At 37.8% G+C, this 19496-nt stretch overlaps 2 protein-coding genes across 3 annotated transcripts; one reads left to right on the forward strand and one right to left on the reverse strand.

The window, feature by feature from the left end:
- The first annotated feature begins 1438 nt into the window (after positions 1-1438).
- Positions 1439-3912, forward strand: LOC149735360 (RRP15-like protein). The gene is made up of 4 exons (XM_089878961.1): positions 1439-1720; positions 2633-2727; positions 3033-3198; positions 3487-3912. Exons 1-4 carry the CDS (start codon positions 1529-1531, stop codon positions 3616-3618), a joined length of 585 nt encoding a protein of 194 aa, XP_089735087.1. The 5' UTR covers positions 1439-1528; the 3' UTR covers positions 3619-3912.
- A 1578-nt stretch (positions 3913-5490) lies between these two features.
- Positions 5491-19477, reverse strand: LOC149735361 (fibroblast growth factor receptor-like 1). 2 transcript variants are annotated; one of them, XM_089878923.1, is made up of 11 exons: positions 18894-19477; positions 18540-18619; positions 16044-16172; positions 15059-15211; positions 12376-12411; positions 11680-11797; positions 10998-11161; positions 9365-9591; positions 9150-9294; positions 8291-8414; positions 5491-6511 (listed from the first exon to the last, which is right to left on the reverse strand). In XM_089878923.1, the coding sequence occupies exons 1-11, from the start codon at positions 19130-19132 to the stop codon at positions 5965-5967; spliced, it is 1962 nt and encodes a 653-aa protein (XP_089735049.1). In that variant the 5' UTR covers positions 19133-19477; the 3' UTR covers positions 5491-5964. The 2 variants fall into 2 exon arrangements, with proteins under 2 accessions (XP_089735049.1, XP_089735048.1); XM_089878922.1 differs by having other exon boundaries at positions 18879-19477.
- Positions 19478-19496: the final 19 nt, after the last annotated feature.

A 19496-nucleotide genomic window follows, 5' to 3' on the forward strand; every position in this document is an offset into this window, starting at 1 on the left:
TATTCTTTGTTTACTACTAAATGGAACGATAAAAGTCAATAAAACCATGTTTCGTATTCTGCCTTTAATTTTCTATATTTAAACACATTTTCTCTATTTAAACACTTCTTCTAAAACAATTATGTTCATTCTTTTGTTTATATATAGTAGGCTAGTAGGTTGGGGAACATGGGACACCTTTGGCACATATTATCTAAATATCCTGACCGTGTTTTATACATTTAACAACGGTCTATGGGAGTCGTAAGGATAAGATTGTACAAACCTTTCTCAAATGGGACGAGCAAATAGAATGAAGATGTGTCCCATCTTCCCCACCCTACTATATATAATCTAAAATACTTTTCTTTAGCGAAAGTGATTCGGGTTTTGGTTCCATCCGTTCATCAGTAGTGAGTCTTCCACTCTCCGCTTCCACACCTAACTTACAAAGGTCGACGCCAAACACACCTAATCCTTCCAGAGCAGGGGAGCGAGCGAGGAGCAACACGGACTCCAACGTTATATGAGCACTGTTGCAAACAAAACAGAACTGACTGTCGCCCCGGTGTATGTGATGTCTTAGGACCTAGATATACACGGCCTTGTAAAGGAGGAACTATGCAGAATCTCTTACTCTTATATAGGGGACCAATGCGCTCACTACAGCTCCGCCTCTATGCTCCACATTTTATGGTAAAATTAGAAAGCTTTTTCTCTAGTAGACCATTAAAGGGATTATCTTTATGGCGCTTATGTTTCCAATCAATCCCGAAAATACCCGAAAAGTGTTATAGACCGCCGTTCATGTCGGATCACGCGTCGCATTTACCGAAATATCCGAATACCTAAACCATTAGGGTGTATGATTTGATTTTTGATTATATTTTAGTTGAACTGGTTCAACTAGAATTTTTTGTATAATGCTCGATGTTTTACCGTTGTTGTTTTCTTGTCACTGCTTTCACCTGTTGTATTCATTTCCAGCATTAATTATTTGCCTGTTACATTGAGTCCTAACTGATCTGCGTAAATACGGATCTTCCATCCAGATGCAAATACAGCACTGGGGAGATAAAATATATAGTAGGGTGGGGGAAGACGAGACATCTTTAGCACATAATATACAAAAAATATCCTGATCGTGTTTTAAAGAATGACCAATGGTCTATGGGCAGGGTGTCATATTTTCCCCACCTTACTATATTTAATTCGATTGGTTTCCCAATCTTTATTTGTCTATATATCTTGATTTTCACACGTGCTTCCAATGAAATCTATGTATGCAATAAAACATTCTAAATCTTCTGCCGTGTGGGCTATAATATATTTGTTGGTATGTATCAGAGTGCGTATATAAATTAGTTATTTCGTAATGTCAATGACTAAAGAGTGTCCAAAATTGTCACATTCTTGCAATCATCACTTTTTTATACTATGTCTATGTCATCGATGGACCGTAACGCCATGTGGTAAAAGGGAAAGTACCGAACTGATAGTTTTTCATATTTTTTATTCGAAACGTTTTATTCCAGTTCAAGTCTTTAAAATGGGTGTTACAACGGAAATTGTAGATCATGACGACCAGAAAGACAAAAACGCAGGATGGGCGGACGCGATGGCCAAAGTTTTGGTGAAGCAAGGACCAAAAGATGCAGAAACTGTGATCCTTCCAAAGAAAACGGATGTTGCCTCTGATGAAGAAGACGAAGAGGAAAATAAACTGGAAAGAAAACGGAAGGTTGGTAGATCACTTGATATAAATTTTAAGAATGTATAGTTTCTATTTTAAAAAGTATAATTTATATAAAGTAATCTGTTAACCGCTATAAACTAACACTCTCCACCAGCCTATTCTGTAACTTACTGAAGAGTACTTTACTAATGCTAATACTAGGTTTAAGCATGAATGCTCTTGCCATTTTTTGTCTGTGTGTTATTGGGAAACTAGTTTCCTGGTGTTGCAGTGCCTAACTTATATGTTTCTATGTCTTTAACCGCTAGCCATATGACATATAGAAATATTTTTATTATAGGTTACCCCAAAATTATAAGATTGAAATTGTATATTACTGATATTTTTTTTTTGCGCATTTTCAAAGTTAATTGTCGACACAAACGCACAAGTTTTTTTCAAAAAAAATTGTACAGCGGGTATCAGGGAGACGTAAGGAACATTTTAAGACCAAAATTTTCACTTGTCACGAGCGGCAGTATTACCAGATGCACTTTCAACAGTGAGCTTATCATTATTGATTTGTTCATTTTATAAAAGTGCTAAATTAAACTTTAAGTCATATCCTGGATTTATTCAATTCAATGTTTATTTCCTCTACAACTTAAATACAAACCATGTGTGTGTGTTGTGGTAATGCAAGCGAAAAGAATTAAAATTCAGGTTTAAGCTTAATGTGGCTTACAATCTTAGGGTGGGTGTCTACATGATAGTGCAATGTATTAACCTACCCTAAAAACAAAGTATATATATATTTTACTTTGGTAAATACCTTTATTTACCTAATAAAACAAGATAAAATTACACTACTAAAATAAGGGACTATACAAATATTTGTATATATATATATAACAATATATGTACATTTAATTTTAGCTTGTTAAAATACCTTCAAAAGAATATAAAATATTCTTGCAGATAAATAAAAAGAGAAAATGGGAAGGCATGAATTTTGTGAAACCAAATGTTCTTGAGAAAGATTATGAACGGAGTCTACAAAAAGTAGCAACAAGGTAAAAATGTTTTGTAAAATTTGGAAAGGATTTTTTTCATAATTGTTAAATTTTTGAATTATGAATGTATTACTATAAACATACAATAAGTGGACACTGTATGTTGTGTAGTTACAGTATAAAAAGACACGGAGAGCTCCAATTCCCGCCTATGTCTTAGATCTATTGGCAAAGGAGAGGACCTCCCTGAAGAACATAATAGTAGTAACTGTTATGCCTAAAACATACCTTAATCCAACAGCCATTTGCACAGTGTTCAAAAGCTATCTATCTGCTACCACTTTTTAAGCCAATAATTTGCACAGGGGAGTAGTGCAACTGTTCAATGCTGTGAAGAAACATCAGAAACAAATGGAAGAGAAATTAAAATCGGTGACGACTGAAAGTAAAAAGGAGAAAGTAATACAAGATGTTGATAAAGGAAAGTTCCTTGATATGTTGAAAGGTGATATAGGTGCACCAGCAAACAAGGTAAATGTTTTTAAGCTTTTTTATGATTTTTATTAAAAAATTTCCAAGTTACCATTGCCCCCCTGCTGAATGACCGCCTACAATGGTAACGGTATTCGAACCAGGTGTTCTCTGGTTATGAAGCAGGCACTTTAACCACTGTGCTTTGTGCTTCCCCCTCAGGTTTTTAAAAAAGACCAATCTGTTTTAAAAAGGAGGGCGAAATTATTTCATAAACAAAAATTACTAATGTATTATTGTTCTGTATAGACTATCTCTACATGTTGTTTAAACCAAATTGTTGTTTAGTCTTTCAAAGATGATGAAGAGGACAAACCAGGTTGGAGTGTCCTCCGTGATGACTTTCTACTCGGAAACAATATGAAGGATTGGGATAAAGAGTCGGATGAGGAGGTGGGTGATGTGAATGAAGGGTCGTGATGAGATGATGTTGATCTGATGAGACAAGAGATGCAGCTCCACGTCAAGGTTGCAAGGTGTTGAATCAACAGTTGATCAACAGCAGCATTATCAACAATAACAGAACTTAATGATTGATATATTGATAAGATTAAAGTAGAAAAATATTCAAAATTTCCTGAGTGGTTATTTTTAAAAAATAACATTTTGACTTTAGTCGTTTGCGTTTTGTTACACGCAAATTAATTTTGTTAGGACTTTTTGTACGTTTGTGCAATGATTGGTTACGTTCAATAAAATATCAGTAAGAACAAATATTTTTATTTCTTGTCTGTAACAAAGATAATTTGTCCAACGCATTGTTATAAATGAATGTAACTTGCTTTATCATCGCGGAATACGACACTTGTTATAACACAGGTGGTCTGTTTCATACACTTCGTAACTGTTTACTCATCACTTTGTGGGTGATTATTATTATGGGAGTACGGCGCTGTGGCAAGACGGCGCCGTGGTTAGTGGTTAGCGCGCCTCCTGTAACCCAGAGGTAATGAGTTCAAGGCTACCATTGTGGGCGTATATGTCCTTGGGCAAGACACTTAATGTCTATTGCTCCAAGTGGTCACTAATGGACTGTCCAAATTATCAGCTATACAAAAAAAATGAAAAAGTTCTAAAAAATAATCACCCACAAGTAACATACATGGCAACTCGTAAGCTGGCGCGAGGTGTTAAACCCGTGTTGTCGTTTTCCAGCCACGCGAGGATAAAGTAAGTTACATTCATTACATTCAAGACCCAGAGGTAATGGGTCCAAGGCTCGTCGCTGCTGCCATTGTTGGAGTACGTGTCCTTGTGCCAGCACTTACCGTCAATTGCTCCAACCCAGTGCTCACTGTTTCTGGCAAACCCAGAATACTTTATACTAACATGGGGTAGCTTTTTTTAAATATGATACAACATTTTATACAGCTTAAATTGTCTCCTAAAATAAATTAAAGTTTTGGAAGAAAAATAGTAAGTGGTCAATATGGCTTAAATCGTAGCTACAAAAAGCACATTTATTTCGTTTTAAAATTGTTATATAAAGTTTACATAGCAAAGAAACTAGCAAAGCCAGTTAACTTCGGTATTTTACTTAATTTATAAGAAGTATAACTTAAGCAAGATACACCTTAGCAATACCCAGTTTGTGGCAAAAATATAAAACTTGTAGTCATTACCATTTTCTTAAATGCATTTGTACGATATAATACATTTGTACGATTTATCAATTGAAGATCTATAACAACGGTACCTCTAAATTGTCAGTGTGCGCACACTGGCACACTGGCACACTGCGCACACTGCGCACACACTGCGGCACACTGCGCACACTGCGCACACTGCGCACACTGCGCACACTGCGCACACTGCGCACACTGCGCACACTGCGCACACACTGCGGCACACTGCGCACACTGACATTTTAGAGGGACCCCTATAACAATGCCAATTATTATTGGCATGCCAATTCTTTATACAATAACAAACTGTATAGGTAGTATGTTTAAAACTACAGCAAGGGTAACGCTACATTAGTACAAATTCGCGGTGGCCTACCAACCCAGAACCATTATATGTTTTAATATATGGAATATTGTCAATATACGCTTAAGTGTCCCATCATATCCCACCCTATAACTATTAATCCCTAATCCGCGGTATTACTTCACGTTAGATCATCTGATTACTCATCAATCTACAACAAATCGCCCCTATATTCAGTAAATGACAGAGAGCACTTATGAAGGATACATGTGGCATAGTTAGCGTACTTATAACTCAGTATGGCCCTTAATTAACTTTACATGGCCCTCGAAATCAAACGTAATGGTATTCAACAAAGACAAGAACTTTGCCGCCTTTTTGGCGGTCTTCATTTTTTATGGATGAATCACGAACATATAAAACACTTGAAATCATACAAAATGCATGGCACGTCTGAATTAAGTGGTTGAACGACTTGTACATCGTAGATAACTGTCCAGATTTCAGACGAGCAATAAAATTGAGGTCTATACATGTACGATACCTAGAATCGACCTTTTTACGTTTTTAGCCATAAATTCAATGTTTTAAATTGGCGCAAAAGAAGGCAATTCAAAATCCACGTTCTTGTGAGTTATAAAACACTGCTGGAAATATAAAAAAAATGAAATTAAAATCGGCGTTTACAAGGCAAAGTAGCTCGACTCTGAAGTATTCATACACCTTGAGCGTATGTATGTAGTAAAACTTTATATGCGACAAATAAAATAAAATCACGGTTAAAATATTTTTAAAAATTTAAGCTTTTATGAAAAGTAAACGCCGAGGAACGCTGGTTTAAGAACAGTAGGAAGGCGATGAAAACTTTTCATGGGGGTCGTAACGTCGCGACTGGCGGTGGTAGGCGTGGTAGCGACGGTTGTGATTCCGCCGACAGCCAGGCTTATGTCGCTGCCTACTGTTCGCGCTCGTTTCAGTCACAGTTGATCTGCTGCAAAGCGAGGGTGGCGGAGGGTGTATGTTAAATTCATGGAAGCAATAACTGGACGAGTGATCGTCGTCGTCGTCTTTACTTGAAGTATCGAATGTCACTCGACCTGTTTTCGCTGGAACTGTTGTCCCAGGAGGAGGTGCGCGGCGAATCGCGCTTTGCCACGGAGTGTTTGTATCATCACTGTCAGGTACCCGCTCCACCCTAGCTGTTGTTATTTGTTTATGGCAACATAAATGTTCGGTGCAGTCGTCCCTGGAGGTGATGACAGGGGCGACGTATTCTGCTGATGACGCAGACGGTACGTCATAAACACCTTGAACGACTGATTTGCTTGTCTTGGTCACAGCCCCAGCAAATTTGACGAGGTCTTGACGTTTATTGATGCAGAATCTGTCACATTAAGTTTCAATTTAAAAACTCTGTCTTAATTAGTATCGCATCTATAGCTACTAGATTTAGAAATAATTTATTAAAATAACATACAAGGCAAATTTATTTAAAAACATACTTTTTTATATAAATTTTAATTTAATGGTATTATTCACACCCATTAGATAAATACATTTCTCACAAGCGGCTCATCAAAACCATGGCTCTTATGGAAATGTCGGTTTCGGTAAACAAAGATTAAATTAAGCCTCGACACCGATGACTAGCTCAGGTTATTGATTGCGTATTGATTAGGCGTATACAAACACAATTTGAAACCTATATCATGTTTTGCCCAGAAGTGCCTCGTGATACGTGCGTAATCAGTTAGTTTCAGTATGTTTTGCAGCGCACACCCCACGCACTATAATTTATCCAAGTACCTCACCACAAGAATAAATAGACCATTAAACCGGCGTAGATGTTTTTGTTTATTCTCACATAAAATTTGGCACCACGCTGAGCCGTGTCAGCACCTTAAAATAGCGCATTGCGTTTTTTGACACGTACCCATGCAAACGTATAGTTGGATTAATATAACGAAACACGGATGCCTGTGAATTATAAGACTCGGTCAAAGTTCGATTTCGTCGACGAAGTAAAATTTACAACTATGAAGTTTCTCCAGACCTACAGCGAGTTAACATACAACGTATACATAGACAGATCTATAATGATACAACTACAGTATATAACTATTCAGTTTTTCTTTATTCAGGTAATTATTATTATAATAGGGTGGGGGAAGATGGGACACCTTTTCAGTCTATTTTTTTCGTCTCGTTTGGTAGTAAAAAAAGAATACTTAAAGATTTATATAACTGTATTCTCATGACTTTTATATACCGTTATTAATTGTTTAAAACACGATCAGGGTATTTTCCATTTTAAATCCTAAAGGTGTCCCGTCTCCCCTCGCCCTACTTTTACGTAGGGTATAACACAATAGTACACGGTATACCACAATAGTAAATACGCGTGCAAGTTTAATACACATTTAGGTGGTGCTCCTGCGTGCCTACAGTCTATTTTGCATGATGTGGCAACATAAATAAGTTTACACTTATTATTTTTAACGCAGGTTGCGCAGCGTATGCGGCGGCTTCATACACCTTGTGTCCGCTTACATTGTTTGCTTATTTTACTGTCGGTCCATTTTGCACAGAACCTCGTACAAAGAATTTATCTGGTTAACAAAAGAATAATTCTCGCGTTTTAGTTTACCAAACTACTTTTACGATTGGTTACGACAAACAGATATAACGATTGCGACCACAGTGCGCTGGGAGATATAGTAGGGTGGGGGAAGATGGGACACCTTAAGAACTAAATATCCAAACATCCAGATCGTTTTTTAAACATTTAACAACCATATATGGGAGTCGTAAGGATATATTTTTTTAATTCTTTGAATGTTTTTTGTTTACTACCAAATGAGGCGAGAAAATAGAACGAAAAGGTGTCCCATCTTTCCCCGCCCTATACTATATAATGCGCGGTGAATGAGTGCGCTGCAGTCAGCAAGCGTGGAAACGAAGGTTACCGATTATTGCTGCAGCAACATTATTGCTTTTTACAGTGTAATCGATTGGATGCACATTTTTCACGCTAACTCTACGCTATTATCCCGACCAGAACAAAAATAAACGAATCAGATATGAAAAAATTTAAAACATTTCTTTATTTTACATCTACATTTGGCGCCGCAAACGCATAAAAATGATAAAGTATTCAACTTACGCTGTGACCACACACACGATGACAACACCTGCAGCTGCTGGTAATCCAATAATCAGCGCTAGTGGTATTGTGTTGAGCTTCGCTGTCGAGCGGATAGGAGGTTCGTCTTGCTTCTTAGCTCTTGCTGCAAAAGATTTGTTTAGAATTAGCAATTGCGCAAATGGATTTTTAAATAGCAAAAAGATAACGGCCATGTTTACAATTTCGAAAGCGTTGATTTACACTCTAAGGTTAATGTGCAGCTCTTAGTTTACATGTATGACGTCATCAGATGGTCGTTATGACCACAAAAGGTTAATGACGTCACGCAGGTGTTTACACAGAATCTTCGAGAAACCGCTGTAACTTTATCCGCAGTGTTTTGCTCGAGAAGCGAAAGGAATTCTGAATGGGCGGATGAAGACGTATTTCGACCGCTTAATATATAAACAATATTTTTAAACGGACAAGACGTTAACATAAAATATGGCTCCTAAAACGGTATTTATGGCCGTTATCGGCAAAATCGTATGAAGGTTGAATTGTTTATTGAAAATCATGGGCATTTATCTCTGTTTTTTTGTTTGTTCGCAAACCAAATCGATCATTTTTCGAAGCGATGTCTTGTTCTAGCGGGGAGGCTAAGAACGAAGTGCTTCGCCCAAGGGCAGGATATAGAAATCAGACATGGGATCTTTCGATAAGGGTTCTGACAGCGCTCTTAACTTGGGCATTAACGTCGGGATGCCGATTTAATAAGATTTTAGCGAAAATGAGTCGGCGACCCTCCGCTCATGCGGAATAAGCCGACGCTAAACGGTGACGCAAGAACCCAATCAAAGGGAAGGTAGACAACGTGTACCGGACGGTATTTCCGTACCTGGCAGAACGGACAGATATGCCCCCCTTAACCGGTAGCCCCTCGTATTAGCTGCGACGCAAAGGTATCTTCCGGCGTCATGCTCCGTTGCTCTCACGATGACGTGTTTGTTCAAATATGTTCTTTCTTCGGGCAGGTACAGAGTCTGCAAACAAAAGGATTGAATAAGTTTACGTACGCCACGAGCCAAAAGGTAAAATTTAAACATTAATTACCTCCTGCGTTGGCAAAATAACATACAAGTTCCCGTCAATACGCAAAGAATTATTTAAGAGACGTTCGCTGTACTGATATTGGGCAGATGGTTCAATCTGTTTCATCCATTTAACTGTGAGAACAATATTGCTACGAACTCTACATTGTAAAGATGTTTTTTCACCGACTCTGACCGTCGTATTAACTGGATGCGGTTTCACCAACACCGGATTCAACTGGAACAAACCTGAAAAAAAATAATAATTTAAATGACTTGTAAACAAATACGTGTTGATAAGTGATAAAGTCTTCCAATCCCACGGGTTATCCAGAGACCACCGTTTAACCAACTAACTATAAAACAAATAGTACAGGAAAGTAAACTTTAAAATATGCGCAGGTGCTAGCGGAGTCAAAAATACAGCAGGAAAATATATCCCAGGTTTCAAAAAATGGGTTAAGATTTCAAAAAACACTTGCAGACAAGAAAAGATGCATATTTTACAATATTTCTAAATATATCTTGACATTCGTAAGTTTTTAAACAGCCATGATCGTCATGATGTATTATGGATGACAACAATACAATTAACGTTCCAAAATGAACACAATTCATCACTTGGTCCGCTAGATTACCGTTTCAAATGTCAGATCGGTTTAGTTTGTTTTGTATACGCAATTAAGGGGGACGTTCCATTTGAACTCGGGCCGTGCTACGCTGGTGGTGCAAAAGCGGTTTCGTTAATTTCTAGCGAAATTGTGGCCTCGAAATGCGAAAATATCATAGGCGGTAACTTTCAACTGCTCCAAGACAAATGGCGAATTGAGATCGGCTTTCTACTGAGCAAACACGACCAAAATGTCGGGAAATGTTTGTGTTGTATGTATGCTTACCGAACTAACATTACACAAGGACGGACGACAAATCGACGACGGTTAATTTCTTGGCATGCTCGTATTTAGGCCGAGGTCGGACTAATGAATAATATTATGCTTTACACGGGATCACCATTATGACTTGAATATTAAACGGGGGAACAAAATTTCCCTTTTTATCTTTGCACGTACCACAAAATCTAATATTAAGAACTTAAAAAAGACGAGTATAATAAGCACCGTGACAGTCGTTGATGTTAGCTGTTGGTAAAACACATCCGTATGTTGTTCTTATTATTATCATTGTTAGTATTGTAAATTTATCCTAAAACATACAGAAAGCAGGAATGGGAAAAACCATGGTAAAAACAAACAATATACCTAGCTTCAGGAAAAACCTTAAAGGGGGCATACCAAAGAAAAATAAAAAATTGTATATGGATAGAAATGCTCTGTATATGGATAGAAATGCTCTGTATATGGATAGAGAGATATGTGGTCTTTATTCATTCATGTTTTTGCTGCTTTTACGCAAAGATAATAATACAGATAAGCAAATATCTTAGTTTTCTCTGTCTCTTTACCCGAGGGCTTTAAGTAAAACAACAAACACTTCGTTTATCACTGCCAATGGGGCTTAAAACTCTCATATATTAACTACGTCCACTTTATAAAGCAATGGTCAAACGGTTTGCCGTAGAGTAAAACGACAAACATAGCTGTAATGACCACTTAAAAAGTACAGCTTAAGTAGATGGGCGTGAAACGAACCCTTACCTTCCACCCGCAACGAGTAATTAAAAGAGATGGCGCCAGCTTTGTTCCAGACCCGACAGGTGTAACGACCGCTGTCGGTCAATTTAAGTTGCCGGAGTGTCAGCGTCCACTGCTGTCTTCTAGGGTTACCGTCCGGTGAGCTGGTAAAGTTCCCATCCTTGAACCTACGGTGGGAAATTAAGTCACTTGGTTATGGACCATTTAAAACGTATGGTTAATTTTAAATTAGTGGAACGAGCAAAAAAGTAAATTACTTTTAATGTAGGACCACATGCTTTTAAAATACAAAGGATCTATATACAACAAATGTATGATGTGACATTGTGGATATTTCAGTTGTTTATTTTGTTTGAATGACTACCGTCGGCATAACTTATGCAAACAAAAATCAAACATACGTCCCACGGAACTTTGTTCCTTCATACAAACATAGCATTCTGGTTATAATACAAACTTCGTGTTTGCCATAATAAAGTTTGGTTATCAATATTTTAAATTTGCTTTGAATGTTCTATAAAAAAGTAAATTTATGACAACAATATTTGTTAGCTTTACACGGGAAGTTAATTCGCAAAAATGATATACACACAAAAGCGAAAACATCTTAAAGGGTTTCTAGCCATCGCTATAACTGCACCAAAATTTGCAAATACATGTAAAAAATATTGCATGAAAAACTTACCATTGTATCTGTGGAGGGGGTTTCCCTTTCGCTTTGCAACTAAATCTGACGTCACGACCAATAGGTTTCGCGATATTGTAACGTCGCATTTTGATTGGTTCAGTAAAAATAGGCTTCTCTGTAAAAGAAATGATGTTAAAATGTGGATTTTAAATCTTTAAAGGATTTTTTCCGATTAAAATAAGATGAAAAACACGGCTGCATCGGACGTCGAAATGTATAGTAGTGTATAGGAATGTATGTGTAGTAGGAAGTTGGGACATCTTTTAACTCTATTTTCTCGTCCCATGTGGTAGTAAACAAGGAACATTCAAAGAATTGTAAAACTATATGCTCAAGAATCCCATAGACTGTTGTTAATTGTTTAAAACACGATCAGGATATTCGGATATTATGCGCAAAAGGTGTCCCATCTTCCCCCATTCTACTATAAGTATTTTTATTGTAATTGTATAATATAAAACTAAATACGCTATATGACATACAGTAGGAATGGGAAAATGGGACGCCTTTTCATTCTAGTTTTCGTCCTATTTGGTAGTAAACAAAGAGCCATAAAGCCATATCCTCGCAATTGCCCTGCCATGGACCGTTGTTAATTGTTTAAAACACGATCAGGATACTTGGAAAGTATGTATTAAAGTTGTCCCATCTTACCCCACAGTATACTATATCAAAAATCAGTTTTTCGTTTACCTGATTCTATTTGGTCTGTTGTTGTGTTGAGCTTAACTGGAACAAAAATAAACACATTAAAAAAACAAACTACTATTAAGTGGAACTTTAGATTTATAAAAGGTTAATTTAAAAGTGAACGCTTTGGTTACGGCGAGCATTAGGTAAATCCATACAGACAATCAGACCAGTTAGCCCGCTTGTCACAGCCTAAAGCTCCATACAGATATTTTCTCGTTATACAGAGGGTCGCGGAAGTCGCGCATCGTAAAGATACAAAAAGTAATGTTTAAAAAAGCAGATAAATAAGGATGGGATCTACGAATTATGCGCAAACATGTCGCTAAAAGCCGAAAAAGTGTCGACTGTTTCGCTTTATGCGCTTGTCGATCGTTCGCCCTGATAATTTAAAATGCATCACACTGCGGTATCTTTATTAAAATCTCGCCTTTGCCTAAAGCAGGCCGCTTTGTTCGTTACGGTTGACCAACCATGCGATAAATTCAGGATAAGGCTTATACCTTGCGTTGTTGCTTAAACTTGGACGTGAATATATTGCTATTGTGGTTATGTCACTCGTCAGTCTCCGCTTGCCAGTTGTTTTCGGCGCGAGCTCTCTTGTTTTACGCAGCTGCCAAATAAGCACCCTCGCCGGGGGTGTGGGGTTAAAAAAAGATCCATGCTGACAAGATAACGCCTGTTACTCAATCCTACACCACGCGTGGCTTAATAGGCACTGAATGGGGTTATGTATTCATACGTAATAACACCAACATACAACACCTGTCACCATTTCACATGAGGCAAGTCCTAATAGAATATATACAAGACATGACCAGACAGGTTTCTTAATACAGGTAGATGGCATTTCGAACGCTCACACCCAATATATATTATAGGTAGCTTTGCGTTCATCCGTACAGTTAACTCTTTGATGAAGATATACAGATAATTGGCTTGCAAAGGTGTCCGATGACCCGTGAGCGTTTACAACTATTGATCAACGCCGAAGCGCGACAACCGCGAACGACAATAGAGAAGGTGCGGACAGATATAACTGACAAAGGCTGAAACTTGGTATAAAAATAACGGTTTTCGGGCTCGGATTTAAGCCAGACAATAAAGCCTAATCGTACAAAGCGTGCACTGTGTTACCCTGGGGTTGGCAAGGATTTTCTGAAACCGTCGCCTCATTTGCAGAGCAACGACGCAAGGTGTAATATGCCTCCTTTTTAAACCAAGCAAATGAACGCTCTTTGCGGACTCGCTACATCTGAGGGTCAAATTACTGCCTCGTGGTCAACACCCGCGGCAGCAGCAACATTCCAGTTGAATATTAGCAGAGCATGAAGTGCGTTATACCTCGCTCTTCATTTGTAAAACGCGACGATCATAATCTAATGTGGTCGGATAAGATCAGCGCAAAAGGCCGCTTGAAAATCGTCAATACAACAACAGCACCACGGACCGATCAACCATTCCATAGGCGACTCAATATACAGTATATACGCGGACTGTGGCCATCTTAAGCGATTATAAAATGACGAGAAACTTCACTTAAGATGTTGCCATGAAAAAATAGAAACCCGATTCGTCAATTTGAAGATCTACATGGTCTCGATTTCGAAATGCGATCGACCGTGTTATAAAGATTATCCGAAACATGACTAAAACTTTAAAGATTTCGGATAAAGTGATGGCTAAAGTTTCAACATAATGCGTTGTTTGGTGGAGCGTTTTACGGAAAACTATAGGGCTACGTAATAAACGGGTTACGCAAATTTAACTGCAGTTGCACTAACTTGCACCATCCATTCTTAAAATGGTGACTTGCTAAAATGTGTTTTTGACTGAAACATTTTGCGCAAGAGTTTTTGATTAAGAAGCATTAGGAAAAGAAACTTTGGTACGACAACTGCGTGCAAATTAAAAAAATTCTGCTCTATATTTATTAACTTGGGTAGATATTACAACAAGAAACAGTATGAAGCTCCTTACATAGGTCGCTGCTCGAGATAAGGCGGTTGGTAAGAAAACTGTTTTTCTCGTAAGTTGTATAAGCTCCTTGCTCCAGCAACGGCGTAACAACCACTCGAAAGAGTAGCCGAGTGTGGTCGGTGCAGGTTAAATGGTAACATATCACCGTACCAGTTCGGGAGCACTCGAAAGCAAGAAGGAACAATGACAAGTGGTTGCTTGAGAGCGCTCCTAGTTGGTTTTGTTTTACTGATTTCAGCCCCTTGATTCTGCGCGTTCGTCATCCTACTTTTGCCCTCGGTTACGGGTTCGAACGTGTGTGGTCCTTATATGCGTTTTAAGGCGTGTAAGTACATAGCTCATTAAAATTCCGACTTAAAAGCAGCAAGCATCGCCCAAATGAGGGAATACTATGTTGCTACACCTATAGTATAAACAACACGTAGTCAAAAGGAATATCGATATATCGGATATACAAAGTATCTACGCATACATGTAAAAAAATCAGTGATAAGCCAAGTGTTCGTTCTTAAAATGCATATGTTGCCGATCCCCATTTGGGTCGTTTATTTGGGAAAAAATCTAACATTTAGGTAAAAAATAACAATCAGTTTATAAACCGGTTTCCAAATTAACAAAAATGCCGCTGAATAAATAAACAGATTAACCCGGACAATACCATAAATTCGACATCGAGGTCAAAATGTGTTACAAAGAAATTTGTTACCTTTCACCAGCAGCATGATTTCGAGCTCTTCACTTCCGTACCCATTAACAGCTTCACATCGATACACGCCCCTGTCTTCCAACGCCACATTTCGGATTCTTAAACCTTTTCTTTGTTGTTTAAAACGTTCCCAGTCTTTTCCAATCTCGAACCCTTTATAGAAAAATTGATTTTAAACGTTTAGTACGTACTACATGTACTAAAATTAGATTAAATACGCAAATAACCGCAAATAACATTTTTACCAAAGTAAAACCACCGAAAAATAAACGCGGGTAAAATAATTACAAATTAAACATCTGTTAATAGAATAAACACACATCTACAGCAATTATATGACGGATTGCGACCATCGCACGTCGTTACCTCCGCGTTCCTCTGCACTGTGCGCAATTTAAAACATATCTACCGGTATTTACACAGAAACCGGTTTTGTTTTTTAATTTAGTAAGGTTGGGAAAGATGGGATGCATTTTAAACTATATTTACTCGTCCCATTTAGTAGTAAACAAAAAAAAACATTCAAAGAGTTATAAAACTATATCCTTACGACTTCTATGGACCAGTGTTAATTGTTTAAAACACGATCAGTAGATATTTTGTGCTAAAAGTGTCCCATCTTCCCCCACCCTACTATATTAAAAAATCACGCTTTAGTTACAGACCAAAAGTGTCAATTCGGAAACTAAAGCGTTATTAAATTGTTAAGTGTCAGTGCACAAGCATTATTATAACGTTACATTGAAACGCCAACTTTTAACATAATGTAAAGTTGCTTGATTATGTTCTTTAAATACGATGCCAAAACTACAACATGGTTTTTAAATTACCAGCCAAAGGTGTGAATTACTCTGAAAAGGAACGCAAAATATAAATGAATGAGAAACTCGGCGCTAATAAAAAAAACAAGACAGACTATAGAGAACAAAATCAAAACTACACGCGTGATATCTCGCTATGAATATTACACCAAACATAAACTTACCGTCTTTGTACCATTGGGTTCTCGGGCGAGGTTTTCCGGACATCACCATGCATGGTAGGGTGAGGGTTTCTCCCTTAAACGCTATCACCGATGTGACGTCATTCTTCAAAACTCTGGGTGGGTTTCCAACTAAAAACAGAGCATTATGTTAAAACAACAGTTTGAACTTTTTCCTAAGTTGGTAGTTGAGCTATCGAGTTGCTTATATGAACGCTTAACGCTTATATGAACGCCCCAAACACATTGAGGAAATGCGCGTATTTATTATTTGACTCAAGAAAAGGCTTGTCAGGCTTAAGTTACACATGTGGTGATTTAGGGCGAGCGGAATGATCTATCCAGGCCCACAAGAAATGTGTAATATTAGTTGAATAAACACGAATTTCTGGACAGTTTCGGTGCAGAAACTGCAGCCCGTATGTATAGGACACGATTGCCTTCATTTCAAATCTTACGGTTTAAAACAAAAAAAAAACATCTTCAATGATGTCGGAAATTGAAAATGTGTGTGTAATACCTATTTTAAAAAAGTATACAATATGTGATACATTTTATATACAGTACTGTGGGGGGAGATGGGACACACTTAGCACATAATATCTAAATATCCTAATAGTGTTTTAAACATTTAACAACGGTCTATGAGTGTCATGCTGAGGATATGGTTTTATAAGTCTTTGAATGCTGTTTATTTACCACCAAATGAGACAAGAAAATGGAATGAAAAGGTGTCCCATCTTCCCTCAACCCACTAAATGTGAAGTATATCTCTATAGGCGAAATGTCGCGATGAAATATAGAAAAAACATCCTGGTCTACCAAACTATTACTACATAACCCAAAATAACAACAGTATACATACGGATACGTTTTGGATACCAATGCTGTTATAAGCTTCCGTAACACCGCTGTGTTAGAAATAGAGCCACTTATAATTCGACCACACATGTTTGTGTATGGCGCGTACCTGAAGCGCTACCTTAATTGTTTGCATAGGAAACGGGCAGGGAAAAGTTTTGACTGCGAGCCAAGGGCCTCTGTCTTGTCAGCTCGCCTTATGTAATTACACCACGAACAAAAGACTTTTACAACCAAAATAAAGTTCAATTGAAGTAGTTTACACATATTTCGCATTGTAGAAACAAAAATAGAATAAATTTTCCGATTTTATTTTATTTCGCAGTACACGAGCCGACATTACAGTATTATTGTTTATGTAAGTTTAATATTAAAAGTTTTTACATTGTTTGTAGGTAATGATTTAGGGAAAGCATTTTAATCGACAGCCGTGCATGAGGTATGATCAAACACCAAGTAAATGTATTTCATGCAAAATTAAAACTGCAGGTTTAAAATATGTTTCCCGCCCGCGGTCTAACCATGCCAAACGAAAACCTTTTACGTTGTTTGGTTTATATACACTTTCAAAGCACATGCATAAATACAGCCTAAAGTGCCGATGGTTCAATTGATAAAGTTTAACTTCTGCCCTAAGCAGCACTGTAGCATAGCACAGGGCAGTGATAGAATGGTACCATAAACATAGACCGGTATCTTGTATGTACGATGTAAACAGAACATATCCATTTAGTTTGAAAACGAACACGCTGCGAACTGGTAATGTCAATTACGACTCTATATTTGAAATACGCTTTAAAAACGTAAAGTGACAAATATGCATGTTTTCTGTAACTTAAAACGTGATGAGTTTCGAAGACCGTTTCAAACACACTTTAGGTTTAGGAACGCATATTTTGCGTCAAAACCCCATAAGCAAACGTGTTTCCTGCATGTCTATATATCGAAAGTTGAGCTACAATGCCAAGATCCGCCATGGTAAATGAAAAACATCCCTGGCAGTATTTCAGCGCATCGGATACGCTATAAGGACGCCGGTTCCACGGTGGAAGTCTACCTAATGGAAACTGGATCCGGCGACTCTTTATACTAGCTTTCGGCTAAGGTAATTAGTTCAGTTGAAATCAGATAGTTGGACACACACCGTTTTCAACTGTCCCCTTTCTCAAGGAAAACACAAAAAGCCCGCCCTACTTCGTTTACACAAAACACGAAATGAAGCGAATCAACAGATAGGAACAGTTTACAAAATGTTAGAATATAATGTAACGATAACTTGGTTCAAAGTTTAAATTAATTTTTAAAAATTCCAACTAAAATGCGATAGGGAAGTTTTATTTTAAAATATATTATTAATACAAATCTTTCTTTGCGTTTTTATTATAAAGGAAGTCAGATATAAACTTTCTGCCCCATGTAACTTTAACATTATACAATCACCTTTTATGTTCCGGTCCAAAAGTAATAAACACGCAATAACCGTTGTACGGCCGTCGTTAAAATTTATATCGGTCACTTTATGAAAAGGCAAGCTTTTCGCACCACCTTGTTCCAGTTACGACACACAGCAGCGTCGGACATTCCCAAACTGGGTTGAAACGCACAGCCATAAAAAGTTAAGCCATATGTTAGCTATACCTGTAGTGGTGGCCGAAACGGTTGACCAATTGCTCAAAATTAAGAGAAGGGATACTGCTTGAAGTACGGATTTGGGGCGCCTAGTAAAGAGGGTCAGAATTAAACATAATACATTGTTTTTCTAGCTAAAAACGGACCAATAGTTTCAAAGGGTTAGGTTTAATATAGCATTACGATATGGAGCGTGTTCTTAAATTAACGTTTTCTTTGAAATTTGTACAAAATAGATTGAAATCCAATTGTGGTGTCGCGATATGACCAAAGCTTTAATATTATAACTGCCATGGCTTGTAATTTATGTCGCGGAACATAAAACCAGTATATAATGATTATAATTACCTGGTTAATGTGTACCTTGTGGGCTTGGCTGTAGAGCAGGCACAATTGCATTTCTTCATTTTTAGTGGCTCTGTTCTTTCTGCATTGATCCTTGAGTCAACAGACACTGCGTACTGATTACACAGCCGCGTTTGGTTGTCCGGCGCCATTTTACATGCAGTTAAGTGTCCAAAGCTATTTAAATTAATCCCGGGCAACGGAATTGTAATCGCGTCCACTTTTCGGCTTCTCTTTAATTCAGCCAACTTGCACATGTCTCTTTACCACTTCGGACTGAAATAATAATCGATAAATCCACTGATTTCAACTCAGTCTGTTTTGGTCCTTCACTTGCGCCACATTACACGTTCGTACACTTGAGAAACGACAACGGTTTTCATTCTCGCCTTAACCTAACCTGCAATTTGAACAGCATGCTCTTAGTGTTGCCACTACGCACCTACACCGCCGCCCGCGCTCCGTATAATGCCACGGTTGTTAAAACAATGAAAAGAACGAACGAAGTAAAGAAAACGCCGCGGCTGGCTGATCTGCAAACATGGACGTTGGTGGCGAGAGATGAAAGAAAAAAAGGTAAAGCTGTCAACATTTATCAGACCCTGATGAAGTGCGGAGCGC

The sequence above is a fragment of the Ciona robusta genome, chromosome 5 (assembly GCF_009617815.1).
Source record: "Ciona robusta chromosome 5, ASM961781v2".
Classification (NCBI taxonomy): Eukaryota; Metazoa; Chordata; class Ascidiacea; order Phlebobranchia; family Cionidae; genus Ciona; species Ciona robusta.